At 36.2% G+C, this 17,192-nt stretch overlaps 1 protein-coding gene across 1 annotated transcript in view; it reads right to left on the reverse strand.

Annotated features, from left to right (window-relative positions):
* PEX7 (peroxisomal biogenesis factor 7) overlaps positions 1–17,192 on the reverse strand; it is a 75,116-nt gene that overhangs the window by 41,842 nt on the left and 16,082 nt on the right. The window contains exons 5-9 of the mRNA XM_015572059.1: positions 15,298–15,375; positions 14,839–14,947; positions 6,989–7,095; positions 5,238–5,351; positions 3,801–3,856 (exon numbers count right to left, since the gene is read on the reverse strand). Coding sequence (XP_015427545.1) covers positions 3,801–3,856; positions 5,238–5,351; positions 6,989–7,095; positions 14,839–14,947; positions 15,298–15,375 — 464 coding nt within the window. The remainder of the gene's footprint in view (positions 1–3,800; positions 3,857–5,237; positions 5,352–6,988; positions 7,096–14,838; positions 14,948–15,297; positions 15,376–17,192) is intronic.

The raw sequence follows: 17,192 nt of genomic DNA on the forward strand, positions 1-17,192 counted from the left end.
ACCATCCTGCATATCAGATATTTACATTACGATTCATAACAGTAGCAACATTACAGTTATGAAGTAGCAACGAAAACAATTTTGTGGTTGGGTCACAACATGAGGAACTGTATTTAAAGGGCCAGAAGGTTGAGAACCACTGCTCTAAACTCATCTCCTTTTAGTTATTCACTCTTACAGGCTGAATTATCAGTAAGTTAATGACTTTTGAATCCACATTTATAGCCTTTCCTCCAGTCAATGATCTAGCTCCACAGTTTCAATCTGGAAACACTTGGGGGGGATGGAAAACAGCTGATAATTTTTCTTCTTTTCTGCCACGTTGCCATTATTTAACTCCCATGCTAAAAATTCTATAATAACTCTTTAGCATTTTATATATACTATTTTAAAAAAAACAAAATCTAGGCCTAACCGGTTTGGCTCAGTGGATGGAGCGTCGGCTGCCGGGAGCCGGTCCATCCTTGCTGTTTCAAGGGACCTGGCATATATGGCATACTGTTCTTAATATATTTGCTCACCTTCTTGGCACTATGTGTTTTAACCAAGGTCACCTCTCCGAGAAAGGTTGTTTCCCCAGGTAGAGATTTTCCCCTGAAGTCAGGGAGGGGGTGAAACTCCTTAACTAAGTGCCAGGCGGGTAGTTAATCACTTTAACTACAATAGCAACGAAAATAATTTTATGGTTGGGTCACAAAATGAGGAACTGTATTTAAAGGGCCAGAAGGTTGAGAACCACTGCTCTAAACTCATCTCCTTTTAGTTATTCACTCTTACAGGCTGAATTATCAGTAAGTTAATGACTTTTGAATCCACATTTATAGCCTTTCCTCCAGTCAATGATCTAGCTCCACAGTTTCAATCTGGAAACACTTGGGGGGGATGGAAAACAGCTGATAATTTTTCTTCTTTTCTGCCACGTTGCCGTTATTTAACTCCCATGCTAAAAATTCTGTAATAACTCTTTAGTATTTTATATATGCTATTATAAAAAAAACAAAACCTAGCCCTAACCGGTTTGGCTCAGTGGATAGAGCATCGGCCTGTAGACTCCTGGGATCAGACCCCAGCAGTCGGCCTGTGGACTGAAGGGTCCCAGGTTCGATTCCAGTCAGGGGCATGTACCTTGGTTGCAGGCACATCCTCAGTAGATGTGCAGGAGGCAGCTGATCAATGTTTCTCTCCCATCGATGTTTCTAACTCTCTATCTCTCTCCCTTCCTCTCTGTAAAATATCAATAAAATATATTTTTAAAAAACACACAAAAAACCTGGTTATGGTATCATTTTAATTGAGAGCTAGAAGCCTCAGTGTGATTATGTTTCCTGGTTTGTCTCCCTGCTTTTATTATATCAGTCAAAAAAAAAAGTTAAAGCATGTAATTTCTCTCAAGGCATTGTAATTTATTCTATTAGAAGTACAATCTACACAAACAAAGTTATATAGCTTCTCCCATATAAAATACTGACTCAGAACGAGAGAGGAATTCTGGGTAGTTGAGGCAATCAGGTTATGTAAGTCTAAAATTCTTAGTGTATCGTCACAAAAACCAATACAGAACAACAAAAAGAACAATTAATATTACACAAAACTCAGATCTTTAACACATCCAAACTTGCAATCACATGTAAAAAGAAAAAGACAGAGAGAGTACCAATGAGCTCTCTCCCATGTTCCAGCTGCAAGCCTGTGCGGACAGTGAGAGCAGTTTAGGGAAAACAAAACTGAACAGGGAAGAGAGAAGCAGAGACATAAGGTCTTCATTTATTAAAAATTTTTTAAAATCCTATCAAAATAAAATGGATACAATAATTCAAACAATTCACCTGACGAACGATTCACTCCAAGAAAACAGACAGCAAAGTAGAAGAAAACTAGAATATAACATCCTAAACTGAATTAAACATCTTTAAACAAGCATTTGGAGACATCAAAAAGAGAAAAAAGCCTTGATCAATGTAGTATAAGAGTAGATTTCATTTCTGTCCCTGCTTCAAAATACAGGGCTCCTAAAACCCTTGGAATTTCCTGAATGACAAAGAGTATTTTGTTATTCAATGAGGAGCCTCCTTTGAGCACACCAGAGTTTTTGCTAATGAGGTAATTTAGGATGGGGCCCCTATATAACCTCTGGAAGGGGCTGGTCACCAGAAAGACCAAGGGATTAGAGGGCTAGACTTTCAACCCCACCCACTAACCTCCAGGGAAGGAAGTGGGGGCTGAAAATTAAGCTCTATAAAAACTCTTGAACAATAAGATCTGATGAGCTCCAAGATTGAACACAACCACAAGCTGGGAGAGTGGTTCACCCCAGTTTCTGCACTTGGGACCTTCACAAACTCTCCCTATGTACCTCTTCATCTGTTTATCTTCATACTTTATAATATTTTAAAAATAAACTGATAAAAGCCATTCTAAAAAATTATCAAGTCTGAGGAGGGGGTCATGGGAACCTACAATTTATAGTTGGTAGGTTAGAAGTACATGTGACCACCTGAACTTCCGATTGACATTAAAAATGGGGCAGTCTTGTGGAACTGAGGCCTTAGTCTTAAAATTTTTTAATAAATTTATAGGATACCTAATTGGTGTCTGCTGAGAACTGAAGAATTGCTTGGTGGGAGAAAACCCCACACACATTTGGTCTCAAGAATACTGACAGTAGAGGAGAAAAATAGTTTTCCCCTTATAATCAGGAATTGCAAAAACAAAGAAAAGAAGTGGGCAAAAACAGAAAGAAGTGAAATAGAGCTGAATAAACACAAGAAAGAAATAGAGGGGGAAAGGCAAAATTATATCAGAAATGAAGACAAAATTACATAGTGCCCAAAGAATACATTTACATAACATAATAACGGCTCTGAAAACAGCAGAAAAACAACCAAGAGAATGAAAACGAGATTTTTTTTTAATTAAAAAGTAAAAAGCATCAGAGAGAAAGCATTTGATATAGAAGACTGCGAAAAGAGATTCAAGTTATGTTGAGAGCCTCTGTAAACATTAAACTATTGTCCCAGAACTAATATTTCAAATTATAATCCAAAAAAAACCTTTTGGAAATAAAAGAAGACTTGAAGCTACATTATTTAAAGAACCCACTGAACCCTTTAACCTGCAGCAAGCAAATGGAACTGAAAAAAGATCAAATAACTCACAAGGACAAGACCATTAACTGCCATCGAAATTCTCAAAAACAACATAAAACAAGACCAAAATGAGGGAGCATTTTCAAAAAGCTGCAGGAAAGAAATGTAAATTTAGTTTATGCTCAGTTAAGCTATCCTGTAAGTATCGAGGACATAGAGAAACAGTTTTAAACATACACGGGCTCCTAATCATCAGCCCTTCTTGAGGAATCTACTAGAAGAAAAACTCAACAAACCAAGAGATGATGGGGAAATTTCAGCAAAAAAATTGGTGATGAATACTTAATATATTTAGTTACATATCTAAAAACAAAACAAAGGTAGAAATAAGAGTAGAAGAATAATATATAATATGACGGTGCTATATGTTATATATTGCATGTTGTGACAAAGTATAAATAAAACAACTCAAAATTTGATGGAGAAGGGAGAGTGGAAAATAAGGAAAGTAGAGTAAATGCCTTGGTTATTTATGCAATCAATATAAGTTGAAGTAAATACCATTAAAAACTCACAAACCAGTGGCAAATTTTCAAATGCGCCCAGCTCACATTTTTTTATATTAGTAAGATAAATACATTATCTTCCTAAAAATTGCAAAGATGCAACTGCTATTAGGTATTTCATAATGAAACTTATCCAAAACTACTGTACCTTACAGTAAAATCATAGGAACAAGAAGCCAGCACAGAAGAATGAAATGGTGAAAACTATAAAACAAAACATTTTATTGGTTAGCTGTAATTATAACATGCTTAATAAGTTAAAATCTAGTCAGGGCTGTCACTAAAAATTATGCTTTTCTGAACCTTATATGCTTTAATTCAAGGCAAAAATATTTTAGCCTTTTATGTACATTATCATCTACAGGAAAAACACTTAAATTTAAAATAGTATCTTTTACATAAGTAATAACATACTTTCATAAGCTGCCCTTTGCATGACATTTCTTTATTGTCTTTCTCACCAGTACTTTAATAGTTACATACACATAATAACTAGATTTGCCAACTTTCTAGTTTGCAAAATACTTTCGCTACATTACCCTATTTCATTCTCAGAAACACTGTGAACAAAAATTGAAAAAATCTTCAACTGCTAAAACCTGTGTGCCAGGGCACTGTGTCTCATATGTTAAGTTGAAGTCAGTAAAATTTAAAATATTAATTTAATTGAAATTTTAGATTTTTGAAATAGGAATAGCATAATTATCTTATTGAAAAGATCAATAAGCCCAGCTGGAGTGGCTCAGCAGTTGAGCATTAACCTATGAACCAGGAGGTCACAGTCCAATTCCCAGTCAGGGCATATGCCTGGGTTGCAGGCTCAATCTCCAATAGGGGGCATGCAGGAGGCAGTCAATCAATGATCCTCTCTCATCCTTGATGTTTCTCTCTCTCTCCCCATCTCCCTTCCTGTCTGGAATCAATAAAAATATTTTTTTTAATAAACAAAAGATCAATAAGGTACTTTTTACCTTCAGTGTTCAAAACAAAGAATGAAATTCAAAGATGTGACGTAGTAAGATGTTTTCTACAGTGAATTAGCAAAGCCTACCTAAATAGAAGCTGGAAAACTAAATTATGGCTGTTATAAGCAGGCAAATTTCTTAGGAGCAGCAGAAAAAAGTTATCTCATCCTCTGCTGTTTATAAAAAGTGGAAAACTTTTTATACCTCAAATGTTTGTGAAAATTCATATATACTATCATGGTAGATAAAAGAAAAAAATTAACCATTTTGCTATATGAGTTTCAACAAAGAAAAGAGACCATCTCACTGAATGGAAAATTATGAAGCATATAATACTAAAAGTAATTACTATATAGTTAAAAGATATTAAAAGAATAGTAGATTGGGGATGACAGAATAAAAAAATTATTTAACTCTAAGTATGAATTGGCTACATTGTCCCAATTCATTCAATAATTATTCAAATATTTTACCTAATATTAGCTTTCAATGTTCACTATAACTAGTTGGGTAACAAAAACATGCATAAAAAATAATAAATAACTCCAACCCATAAGCACCTTTTATACTTCATTGGTTATATTTTATTCTATGTATAAAAAGAAAGAATAAAAACTTACTTTCACTCTCCTGATAGCATAGGTGTGACCAAGCAGTTCAAACACTGGTTGTCGAACATTCCTCAAGTCCCAGCCCCTCAAACTACAATCAACTGCCCCCGTCACCAGCAAATTCTGAAAGCAATGCAAAGAAAAGTAAACTGTGACAACTTTTGAATTAAGTAGTGTCCAGGCTTTTCTACTAGAAACAATATCTATTTTCAGATCATTATTTAATTAGAACACAGGAGTCATTCTTGAGAAGTTATATGAGAAGTATAGAAAGGAATCAAATTATACATCAGAAAAGCAAAAATTAGTCTGACTTGAGAGAAAAATAACTACATATACTTTAAGCATGTGTGGAACACTACACACTACAGAAAAAAGCGTAATCCCAAATAGCATTGTAGATTTTCCAATCCACCTTTAGTAATATTAAGAAGTAATATTAAGATGGATTAAAAATTACATCTGACAATGAATTACCTTTCTCTTCAGCATGCCCTGGGGGTTTATTGGGCATTAAAAGGCAAAAGTTCTGTTAATTTAGAAATATTTTAAAGCAAAGGTATAAATTAAATCTTTATATATTTTTCTAAGTCTAAATCAATCATTGTTCCCAACTCCCACAGGCCATGTCTTAATATGATATCTAAACATATCAGAAAATCTATGCAAATAATGATAAGCCTCCTTATCTAGTGGGTTTTGAAACTTCTGCTTTTTACAAACCCAAGTGGATCCAGAGTTCCTGGCTGAATAGGCCAAGTGCCGAGTTCACACTCAGCTCTATCCCACATCAACCAGACCAATAATTCATTGTCTGAATGTGTTGGGCTTCAGTATAAGCTCATTTAAAGATAAGTTTCAATGTTTAAAAATAAAATTTAAAGCACTCTCAAGTGTCAATGGGCTTCTTTTTTAGAATTCCCAAATATATAGTTCACAATTTCATTTTCCTATATGAAAAAATCATTATGATGAGAATAAACTATAGTTGTCAGCACTGAAATTTTTATTTTGATCAAGTATTACTATTGAACAGGTACTGTATTTTTTAAATCTATTTTATTTCTTTTTATTTAAAAAAATCTGCCAATAAAATGTGCTCTTATTTTTTATTCATTAATTTAACACAGGGGAAAATAAGGCATATGTTTTACTTCTTTGTCACAGCAGCAGGCCACTTCAGGTATATAAATAATATATATGTCAGCACATACTTGATTCATTGCTATTTCTAATTCATATGTTTCTGTGGTTAACTTAAGTGTTACAAGAAGTTACAACTGGACACAGCTATCTTAAGAAGCATGAAGCTTGGTTAGGCTTATAAGGGAAGATAAAACAGAAAATATTAAAAACTGATGGAATGTTAAATTAAAAATCAACCTACAAATAGTTCAGCAGCCTGAGTAGCAACATGAACAAGGATAGAAAGCAAAAGTTGACACAAATTGGCAGGGTTAAGAGCAATAAAGAAAAAAAAATCACATAAATTGTAAAGCAGTTTCCGAAACAAACAAGTAAGGCTGCACTGTTGAACTTTGAGAATTTCTGTTTCTTATTCTGCCTGTTTTATGTGCACTTAAATCCAATTAATGCTAATGCAGGTCACTCACAATCGTCAATTAGAAGTGAAAGGGACTAAATTTAACTTAATGGTTCATAAACACTATCAAATCCACATAAACAAAGACAAAATAAAATCTAGAACATTTCACCATTAGGAAGAGCTGGGCAGATCAGGACAGAGCCAGACAGAGTACCTCATTGTATTTACACCAGTCGCAACTCAAAACTTCTGCCTGATGTGCTGGAACCACAATTCTGACTCCTGCTGCCTTCACGTCCCAGATCCTCAGGGTCTGATCACCTGGTGAAAGAGGAAGGCTTGATCACTGTGCATCACACAACCTGTATGCTCAGTGACACGCACTCATGATGGTAACTCATGGGAAACACACTGCTTTCACTGACAGGATATTGCCATGTGTTTATCACATAAATGCACATATTGTTTTTAACTATAATAATTGCACTATAAGACCTACTAAAACTGATGAACTCAAACAAATAACACACCATGACAATGTTTTTTAGATGTATTCAAATTGGAAAAATCTGAATCTCACACTGAGAAAAGCACAGTGCTGACCAAACACACATCTGTGCTTTTTTTCTTCAGGAAAAGAGCCCCCAAATCCTTGCTTCTAATCAATGAAGTTAGTGCTCACATGCTATAGGAAACAAAACAGTAACAATTTTACTATTAAGTGTAGGCAAAGTCTACCAAACCAAAATGGAGAATTTTTAAATCTTAGTTTTTATGTTTGCCACATTTTAATCGGCCATCCAGAGAGATTTTTTCTCCTTGGAAAAAAACAAGTTGAAAAATTTTAAGAATTATACTTTGCATTATTACAAAACTGGTTTACATTGCTTAGCTACACAAAGTCACCCGATTAAATGTTTTATGTGCTGTTTACCTTGAATTTTTGTAAACTATGAGAAAACAACAAAATGCCCAGATGAATAAATCCCAGGATAAATAAATATATATAGCTACATCAAAAGTAAATTGCAATTACTGATCATGAGAGAAAGCTAGTTCATATTGATGATAAGATTGTGGTCTAGCCAAAACCGGTTTGGCTCAGTGGATAGAGCGTCGGCCTGTGGACTGTAAGGTCCCAGGTTCAATTCCGGTCAAGGGCATGTATCTGGGTTGCGGGCACATCCCTGGTGGGGGATGTGCAGGAGGCGGCTGATCGATGTTTCTCGCTCATCGATGTTTCTGACTCTCTATCTCTCTCCCTTCCTCTCTGTAAAAAATCAATAAAATATATTTTTTTAAAAAAAGATTGTGGTCTATGGGGTGGTGGCAGTCAAGGTCTTGAATTCCATTAGTGGTGTGCGACCCTGCACAAGTTCTATGATATCTCTGAGAATGATTCCTCATTGCTAAAAAAGAAACAATGCTTGCATGCAGGGTTGTACAAGAATTTAGTGTAATAAAAGTTTCTGCAAAGCACCTATCATGACTGCTAGCACAGAGTAGATATTTTAATAAGTGGCATGTAGAAGTGCTAAATCTTTAAATTATTCTTTACTTACCTACATATATGTTCCTATATTTCAGATTCTTAATCAGATCATTTAGCTAAATTTAGCTATTTTAGATAATTTTTTTCCTGATTTCCTTGGATGTTGCTTAAGAAAGATAAGTATTAATTTGTTGGTAGTGATGAAATGTAGAGGTTGCAGGTCTGCAACTGATAGGAGAAGCTGACCAGACAGGTCCAAGCAAGGCCTGTAGGCAAAGGAGATCCCTAATCATCTTGGAGGGAGTGATGAAGTTCACTTGGAGCTTCAGTCACTAAAAGCCTAGTCACAGACAAAAACATTGGATTCTGCACGAGGCTTCCACTAAAACATAGAAAGTGCCTAAATAGTGTACACGAGCTTTCAAAAATTTATTTTATATTAGGGCTGAAATATAAAGTCTGCTATAACTATTAAGCATTGCTTAAAGTTCAGAGAGCTTGTGTTCACCCTAAAAATTACATTATATGGATATGAATGATTTAAGGTGACAAAATATTATAATGAATGTTGACTAGGAGGTTAAGAAATAACTGTTATTCTAACAACAATATGGATGAATCCCACAAAGAATGTTGATCAAAAGAAACCAGACACAAAAGGCAATGTTAATCTATGCTATTAGAAGGCAGCACAGTGGTCACCCTGGGGTGCGGGGACAGTAATGACTGGAAGATATGAGGGCCTCTGGAAACATTCTATTTCTTGATCTGGTTGCTGGTACACAGATGTGTTCATTGTAAAAATCCATTGCTTTGTATACTTAAGATTCTGCGCTGTTCTATATGTGTATTATTCTATATAATAAAAAGGTAATATGCAAATTGACCCTCATGCCCTCGCATCACAAGATGGCCACCCCACGTTGTCACAAGATGGCCAGCAGGGGAGGGCAGTTGGGGATGACCAGGCTGCAGGGGAGGGCAGTTGGGGGTGATCGAGCTGGCAGGGGAGAGTTAGGTGTCAATCAGGCCGGCAGGGGAGTGGTTAGGGAGTGATCAGGCAGGCAGGCAGGTGAGTGGTTAGGAGCCAGCAGTCCCGGATTGTGAGAGGGATTTCCGACTGCCAGTTTAGGTCAGATCCCATAGGAATTGGGCCTAAACCAGCAGTCAGTCATCCCCCAAGGGTCCCAGATTGGAGAGGGTGCAGGCCAGGTTGAGGGACACCCCCCATGCACAAATTTTGTGCCCCGGGCTTCTAGTGTATATTTATAAAGGCCTAAGTGACCATTACAGCAGAACGACCGAAACCCAGTCGCTATGACACACACTGAGCAGGCAGGCAGGCGAGCAGTTAGGGGCGAGCAGTCCCAGATTGTGAGAGGGATGTCTAACTGCCGGTTTAGGCCCGATCCCTCTAAGACATCCCCCAACGGGTCCCAGATTTCGAGAGGGTGCAGGCCGGACTGAGGGGCCCCCACTGCCCCCATGCACGAATTTCATGCACCGGGACTCTAGTACTCCAATAAAGACCAAACAAAACAACAACAAAGGCTGGGTAGTTGGTTATTCTAAACTTCTCTAGGACAATATTTTGGTTCCTCACTATCATTCCCAAACAACATTTTTTTTTAAGTGCCATGGCCTGTCCCCTCTTGCAGTTAATTTAAAGGGCACCAGAAAGTGAGAATTGCTCTGCAGGAGCTAAGAATTCACTTCCTTGACAGTCGCTCCTGCTGCACACATTTGGTACTTCATCCTCATCCGCTGGTTTGCCAGGTAGGATAGAGACTTTCTGGCCAAATGGCGCAAAGACTCGCTCAACTCTCTGAGCCACCGGGACACCTGTATTTGCTGTTTTCAAATCATATTTTCAAAAAAACTGGCCTTTCATTGTCAGCTGAACATTTATCAGGGCCCTGTAATGGTGCCATAGACCCACCTGAATTACCGGCTTCTCTTATCAGTTGCAGATCTGCCAATGGCAGCAGAACCAATGAATGAAAGTGCACAGTGCAGAATAGGAAGCACTGGCTGCTACTACGTCTAAATTTCAAATTGCAGCAGATGAAAGGAAGTTGGGTAGAAAGAATGAGTGTAAATGTTGAGTTTGAAAGAGTGAAGTGAACTGTTTGGGCCCAAATAATTTAATTTAATTGAAATACCAGATGCCTATCAGATAGCATATGACGTTTTCTTAGAGTAGAATGAGGTTTTCTTAACTACTAGACCCAACACATTCACACATGGCTATCATTTATGCAATTATATGGCGTCTGTAAGAGCAGTAACTTAGTTTTCATGGTTCACAAGAAAGTTTACTTCACATTAATCCTCTTTCCACAACAAGCTCAAATATTCTTCCCTTCTAGTTCATATAATTTAGAAATATAAATTCTGTACTAATACAACTACCATGAACTAGACAAAATGCAACATCCTTAGAGAACTCTGCTATGGAAGGTAAATCTAGATCTAAATCTCTAACAAATCCCCCTTTTTGGCCTGTCTTAATTTAGCTAATGATAAATTTAGTTCTACTAGTAGATTTGCATACAACTTTGAAGGTTACTAAATCTTTGAGTACATTTTTTAAAGAAACATATTTCATAGCACACAGGTCTAGTGCTTGATTTTCATCAAAACCCCTCAGATCTATTTTAAGCCTCGAATAAGTAGCATTTTAGTGACAGTTGGCCCCCTTGAATGTATCCATCTACTTCCACCTAATCAGGATTCAACTCTTTCCATTCTCAGTGTATGCAGTTTGGGCACCACTCTCTCCCATTTCCCATTCCCAATGGCAGGAACTAAGCGGGGAAGAAGCCAACTAACACATTACACTCCCCTCTCCAACCACAGAGACCCTCTGAGCCAATGAGAGAAACGAAACTTTCCTAGATGTCCGAGAACCTCTCACTTTTTCCTACTGTGCAGAAACCAAAAAGGATGTGGGGGTTAAAACTACTGCCATTTTGCTATCACGTGGTACCTGATACTGAAACCAACTGAGCAGATAACAGAACAAAAATGAGAATGAGAACATCCTTCAAATCCCATATCCAGTCACGTCTCTATAAAGCCAGTTCTAATTCTGGACTTTAAAACTATGTGAGCAAATAAATTATCTTCTTCCTTTACTAGTTTGGGTCAGAATTTTTTTCAATTTCAACAAAATAAGTCCTGGTTAATATGATCACTATTTATATTCACTTCTAATTATAACACATGCAAATAATGTCATTAAACAGATGGTCTTTTTTTCTACTAAAGCTAATGAACACTGTTGATAAAAGATTTTTATACACTGTCTATTTACAACATACAGATAGTTTTAAATATTGTTTTATGATTATACTGCTAATATTCTACATATAACAAATCTTTTTCTGCTATTCAGTCTCACACTGAACACTCTATATGTAATATCCAGAGTCAATATTACGTATACCATGCTACACAAAAGGCCAATGAAACAAGTGGTGTGTGTGACTCAGTTCAAATAAAGGGCTAATATACACAATTCTACCTGACATTTAAATAAATGCAGCTGTGTTAGTTCATGATTTTGTCACTGTCAGATTTTGCATTTGGTCATGGGCATAAAAAGAAGAACGATTAAAATAAAATGGAGACAATTTTAGAACTTAAATAATAATATAAATTAACAAAATTATATACAATAATAAGATAAAGGAATTTTTAAAAAATATGTTAGTAGTTCAGGGAGTTTTGCTTACTAACACTTTTCCAAATATGTAAAATTGCAGTCATTATTAATTCTAGTTTATTATGAATAATGACAATCAGAGCTCCCAGCGGACATGTCTTCATTGTTTTACCCGTGAAGCATGTTTCAGATCATTGAAAGTGGATCTATTCCAGCGGTTCTCAACCTGTGGGTCGCGACCCCTTTGGGGGTCGAACGACCCTTTCACAGGGGTCACCTAAGACCATCGGAAAACACATATATACTTACATATTGTTTTTGTGATTAATCACTATGCTTTAATTATGTTTAATTTGTAACAATGAAAATACATCCTGCATTATCAGATATTTACATTATGATTCATAACAGTAGCAAAATTACAGTTATGAAGTAGCAACGAAAATAATTTTATGGTTGGAGTCACCACAACATGAGGAACAGTATTAAAGGGTCACGGCATTAGGAAGGTTGAGAACCACTGATCTATTCTATACCATTAATTCCATTCAGGGTTTGAAATGTCTCCTTTGGAACTGTAGGATAAAAGGCTAAAGGGCATGCCTTTTCTAAGAAAATGATGCTAACATAAATTTGATTCACATCTTCATTAAAATTTTAATTTAATTGTACTAATACTCTATGTTAGAGCTTTTTACTAATAGTAAAATTATGAAAATTACGTATATCCATTACACTGAACTGTGGTCATCTTACAGATGTGATTCACTATAATCTTGAAACTCATTAGCATTGACAATAAATTAAAGCACAAAAGATGATTAACTCAAGTTATATATGTAGGCTAAAGAGTTAATTCAAATTAAATGTATCAGTATTGCTATCATTTACTTTATACACAACTGGCCTTATGACTAACTGCACAACAGAAAGATAAAAGATGAAAGAAGAAATTTAAGCTTGGAAAAGGAAACGTGACAAGAAAAAATATATTCTTCTTCCCATCCCAAAAGCCTTGATGTACCTCTTTCTCTACGTTAAAATTATTTTAATAAATTTAAGTATATAATATAAATGTATATATAATTCACGATATATAATTGATGGATATTCTTTTCCATCAAGTTCATCAAAACTATGGTCCAAAAACTCTTTCTGAATGGTGGTATGATTTATTCAATTCAGCTATTATACTGTATTAAGATTATTAAGAAATCTCCACAATCAAAAACTGTTTTCTAAAAACAATGTTTTCAATGGGAAAAAAGAATTTGGGAATCTGGGACAGGAGAATTCTGACTCATAGTAACAAAGTTATTTTCCTATGCAATTTCAACAACAACAAAGGTTTTAAGCATATAAAACTTAACATTCACTAAGCAAATTCAGCCTTTGAAAGTATCTGACTTTTTCCTCAAAAATATTCCCCACAAATATTTTAAATCTTTTGTACCATATATTCTGGAGTGGGCAAAAGAATTTTTATGGAGAAACACAAGAAAATGTTAATAATGGTTAAATAAAGGGGAGGGGGAGGGGAAGCTTTTACTTTTTATTTGGCATGTTTCTGTGTTGTCTGAATTTCCTCACTGTAGGTACATGGTTGGAATAGGAATTATCTGGAATACCACTTTTTTCTTTATAAATTTATTTTTTGAAAGTTATAAAAGTAAAAAATAAAAAGTGATGATCTTACTTAGTCAATCACCACAATATTTATGATTAATTAGCACATGTTACATATTCTTATAACTGTTACTCCAACTTAGCAACCTTTATTCTGATAAACAAACCAAAGATAAAACCATTTATGCAAAGCAGCTCAGGGGCTAGTGAAAACAGCTAGACTGGTTCCTACTTTTGAAAGATTTATAACCAGTTGTAATCTGCCTAAGAGAAACTGTATTTGTTCATTAATAGTGCGTTCTATCTAATTCACACTAGCAAAAGTCTTGGTGTAGCAGATATTACAATATCACTAAGAACTGGTATTCCATATTCTTAACCACATGAACTCTAACTCCAAATGCCTTTCAATGCACTGCTTCCTCTCTGTGGAGAACAATTCTCTCTCTAACCACAGGCAGAAGGGGTTGCTCTTTCCGTCGCCCTCTGGAGGACCCTGACACTGAACTTGTTCATGTAAAATCAGGAGAGCACAAGAGAGAGGCTAGACTTGTGGGAAGAAAGCACAAAAGCGGCAAGGGCAGATTGAAGGGGTGTGGGGAGAATGAGGCAAGTGGCCCGGGGAAAGGAGCTCCAGAGCAGCTAGAAATGAGTGAAGACCAGACAGCTGGCAGCTGGACTGCGCTGCTGTAATGGCACTGCAGAGAACCTGGGCAACGTGTCTCTACAACTCATAAGACTGTTCAGATTTTACATGATTTATGATTGGCCCACAAATCACATTTGTAAATCTTTATGCAAATAGTACAAAGTGTAATTATTACGGTTGACAAAATAAATTTTCTCTATAAAAAATAGAGACATAAATATAAGTATCTACTTTACCTTAAAATTGCTAACATCAATCAAAAGCAAAGCAACTGTCAAAAAAAAGATCATACCAAAACCTGTTCTTGCTATATGGCTTAGTGGCAATGAATCACAGAGAATACCCCAAAAAAGAAGGGTAAACATCAAAGAGAGACTGATGCCCAAGTCCTCAACTGCTCTTTGTCCTACACCTCTTACCTCATCAAAAAGAAATATGTAAGTCAAATGGTTAGAATCATCAAAAAGTAATCCAGGTTGGGAAAGAATGAAACAGTCTAAAGAGCACAAAGAATTGGGTTTTTTGGTGTGTTATTTCCTCAGAATCTAAGGTACACAGCGCCACCTATTGGGGAAAGCAAGACCACCATTCACTACAAGTAAGACTTTCGGTAAATATGGAATTACTTACCTGAGGCTGAAGCAAAGCAACCAGGGATGTGGGGAGACCAGATTGTGCTATAAATGACACTTTCATGGCCTCTAAAGGTGCATAAAGACTTGCCTACATTTGGATCCCACTACAAATAAATGAACAGATCAATTACTTAACAGGTAAATTCAAATGTATGCTTTCACATATACACATATGATATACATACGTGTCTCAAGGACTTTTTTAAAATCTATTTTTACATAAATCAAGATGGCATTTAAGGGGCCAAAATAATCAATGCTGAGCTGATTATTAGTTTACAGCCAAAAGATTACAAAATATTAAATTCTAATAAATGCTTTCATACATTTTTTTTTAAATAAAATTAGCTGCCTAATTTAAAAGCTACATAAAATATATTCTAGAATAGAAAAAAAGCAGTGGAAGCTTTAGGGCAAGGAATATTTGTTTTTAAATACAGCAATGTCAACATACCAATTTGACGGTTTGATCCCATGAACCAGATACCACAAGGTGTTCACCTCTGGTTTGGCTCCAATCAACACTATATACCTATAAACATTTAAAAGTGTTATTTAGAAAACAAAAGAGGATCAAGTTCAATACTATATTTTATCTCCTTATAACAGTGATAGCCAGCTAGAACAACTAATTTACTTTGTTGAAATATCAAGTCTACAAATCTTAACATGGTGTCTGAGAAATGGAAAGTTACCTTGTCCACTCCTCCAGACTTATTCCTTACAGATTCTACTTTAATAAAATTCTACAGAATATTTCCAAATCTCCTTCACTAAAACAAGTTATACATATTTTTAAACCTACCAACAAGTCACTGTTTGCACCACCCTGAGGAAATGTCAAAGTAGATCAGAAAGCCGTCTAAAAAAGCTTGCTGGGTCAATGTTTATCAGAAAACATTAAAATTCAATTACTATCACTAGCTGGTCTTTCTTAGAAAAAGCTTATAGGAACCAGGTGATTCTTTCAGATCTCTTGGTAAACAGCTGCTATTTACCAGCTGCTATCCAATGCTGCTATTCTAATCTATGCTTCACTGCCCTCAGTGAACCATTTCAAATAAACTATTTGGAAAAATTTTCAATGTCATTTTATACAATAGACTAGAGGCCTGGTGCATGAATTCGTGCACCAGTAGGGTCCCTTGGCCTGGCCTGTGGGATCAGGCCAAAACTGGCTCTCCTACATCCCCCAAGGGGACCTAGATTTTGAGGGCGCAGGACAAGCTGAGGGACCCCACCTGTGCATGATCGGGGCCAGGGAGGGATGCAGGAGGCTGGCCAGATGGGTAGGGACTGTGGGAGAGCTCCACAGTGTCCGTCCTGTCTCCCTCAGTCCTGATCAGCCAAACCCCAGCAGCAAGCTAACCTACCGGTTGGAGCGTCTGCCCCCTGGTGGTCAGTGTATGTCACAGCGACTGGTTGACCGGTCAACTGTCTGCCCCCTGGTGGTCAATGCACATTATAGTGAGCGGTTGAGTGGCCTTAGCATATCATTAGCATATTATATTTGATTGGTTGAATGGACGATTGGACAACCAGACACTTAGCATATGAGACTTTTATTATATAGGATTATATACAGATCACTAAATTCAACAGAATACTCGCATAATTATACTTTATAAAAGTAGTCCCGATATGGATCTAAGTGTATGTCATTAAATGTGACCAACAGGTTATTTTAAATCTAAAAACTCTAACTACCATATTTATGTAAGAAGTATGAGTGTCTGGGGTTTGTAGTGGTTTAAGTATGGGTTACCTGTGCTCAGCTGCCTAGTGCTAAACTGAGCCATGTTGGAGCCTGAGTAAAACCAAAAAATTAGTAATTCTGATCTATTTTTATTTAGAACTGATGTTTTAATAATCATAGATTTTTTGCATTGATTTTTATTTTTTTAATTACTGCACTAAGACATTATTTATTTTGACTACTAAGTTTTTTTTGGCTCCCTTAAATTATGTACTCAAGGTGAGTGCCTCATCCAGCTTGCCCTAGTCCTGACCCTGCTGCTGCCCAAATCCATGCAAAAGAGGAAAGAACAATTGTAACACTACAGAAACCACAATCCAGTAACAGAGAGCAGCTCATAAAGCATACAGAAGGGGCAGAGGAAATCAAAGACTGCTATAGTCATCTGTTAATTATTGGTAGAAAAGGCAGGTTTGGAAGCAATCACTGAAGATTCTGAGAGCTGAAGAGTTTGATTTTATCTTCTAGTCCGGGGCTCAACAAACATCTTCTGTCAAGAGCCAAATAAATATTATAGGCTTTGTGGACCATTTGCTCTCTGTCAAAACTACTAAACTCAGTCTAGTAGAGCACAAAAGTAGCCATAGATAATA

This window comes from Myotis davidii, unplaced genomic scaffold (assembly GCF_000327345.1).
Source record: "Myotis davidii unplaced genomic scaffold, ASM32734v1 scaffold266, whole genome shotgun sequence".
NCBI classification, from domain to species: Eukaryota; Metazoa; Chordata; class Mammalia; order Chiroptera; family Vespertilionidae; genus Myotis; species Myotis davidii.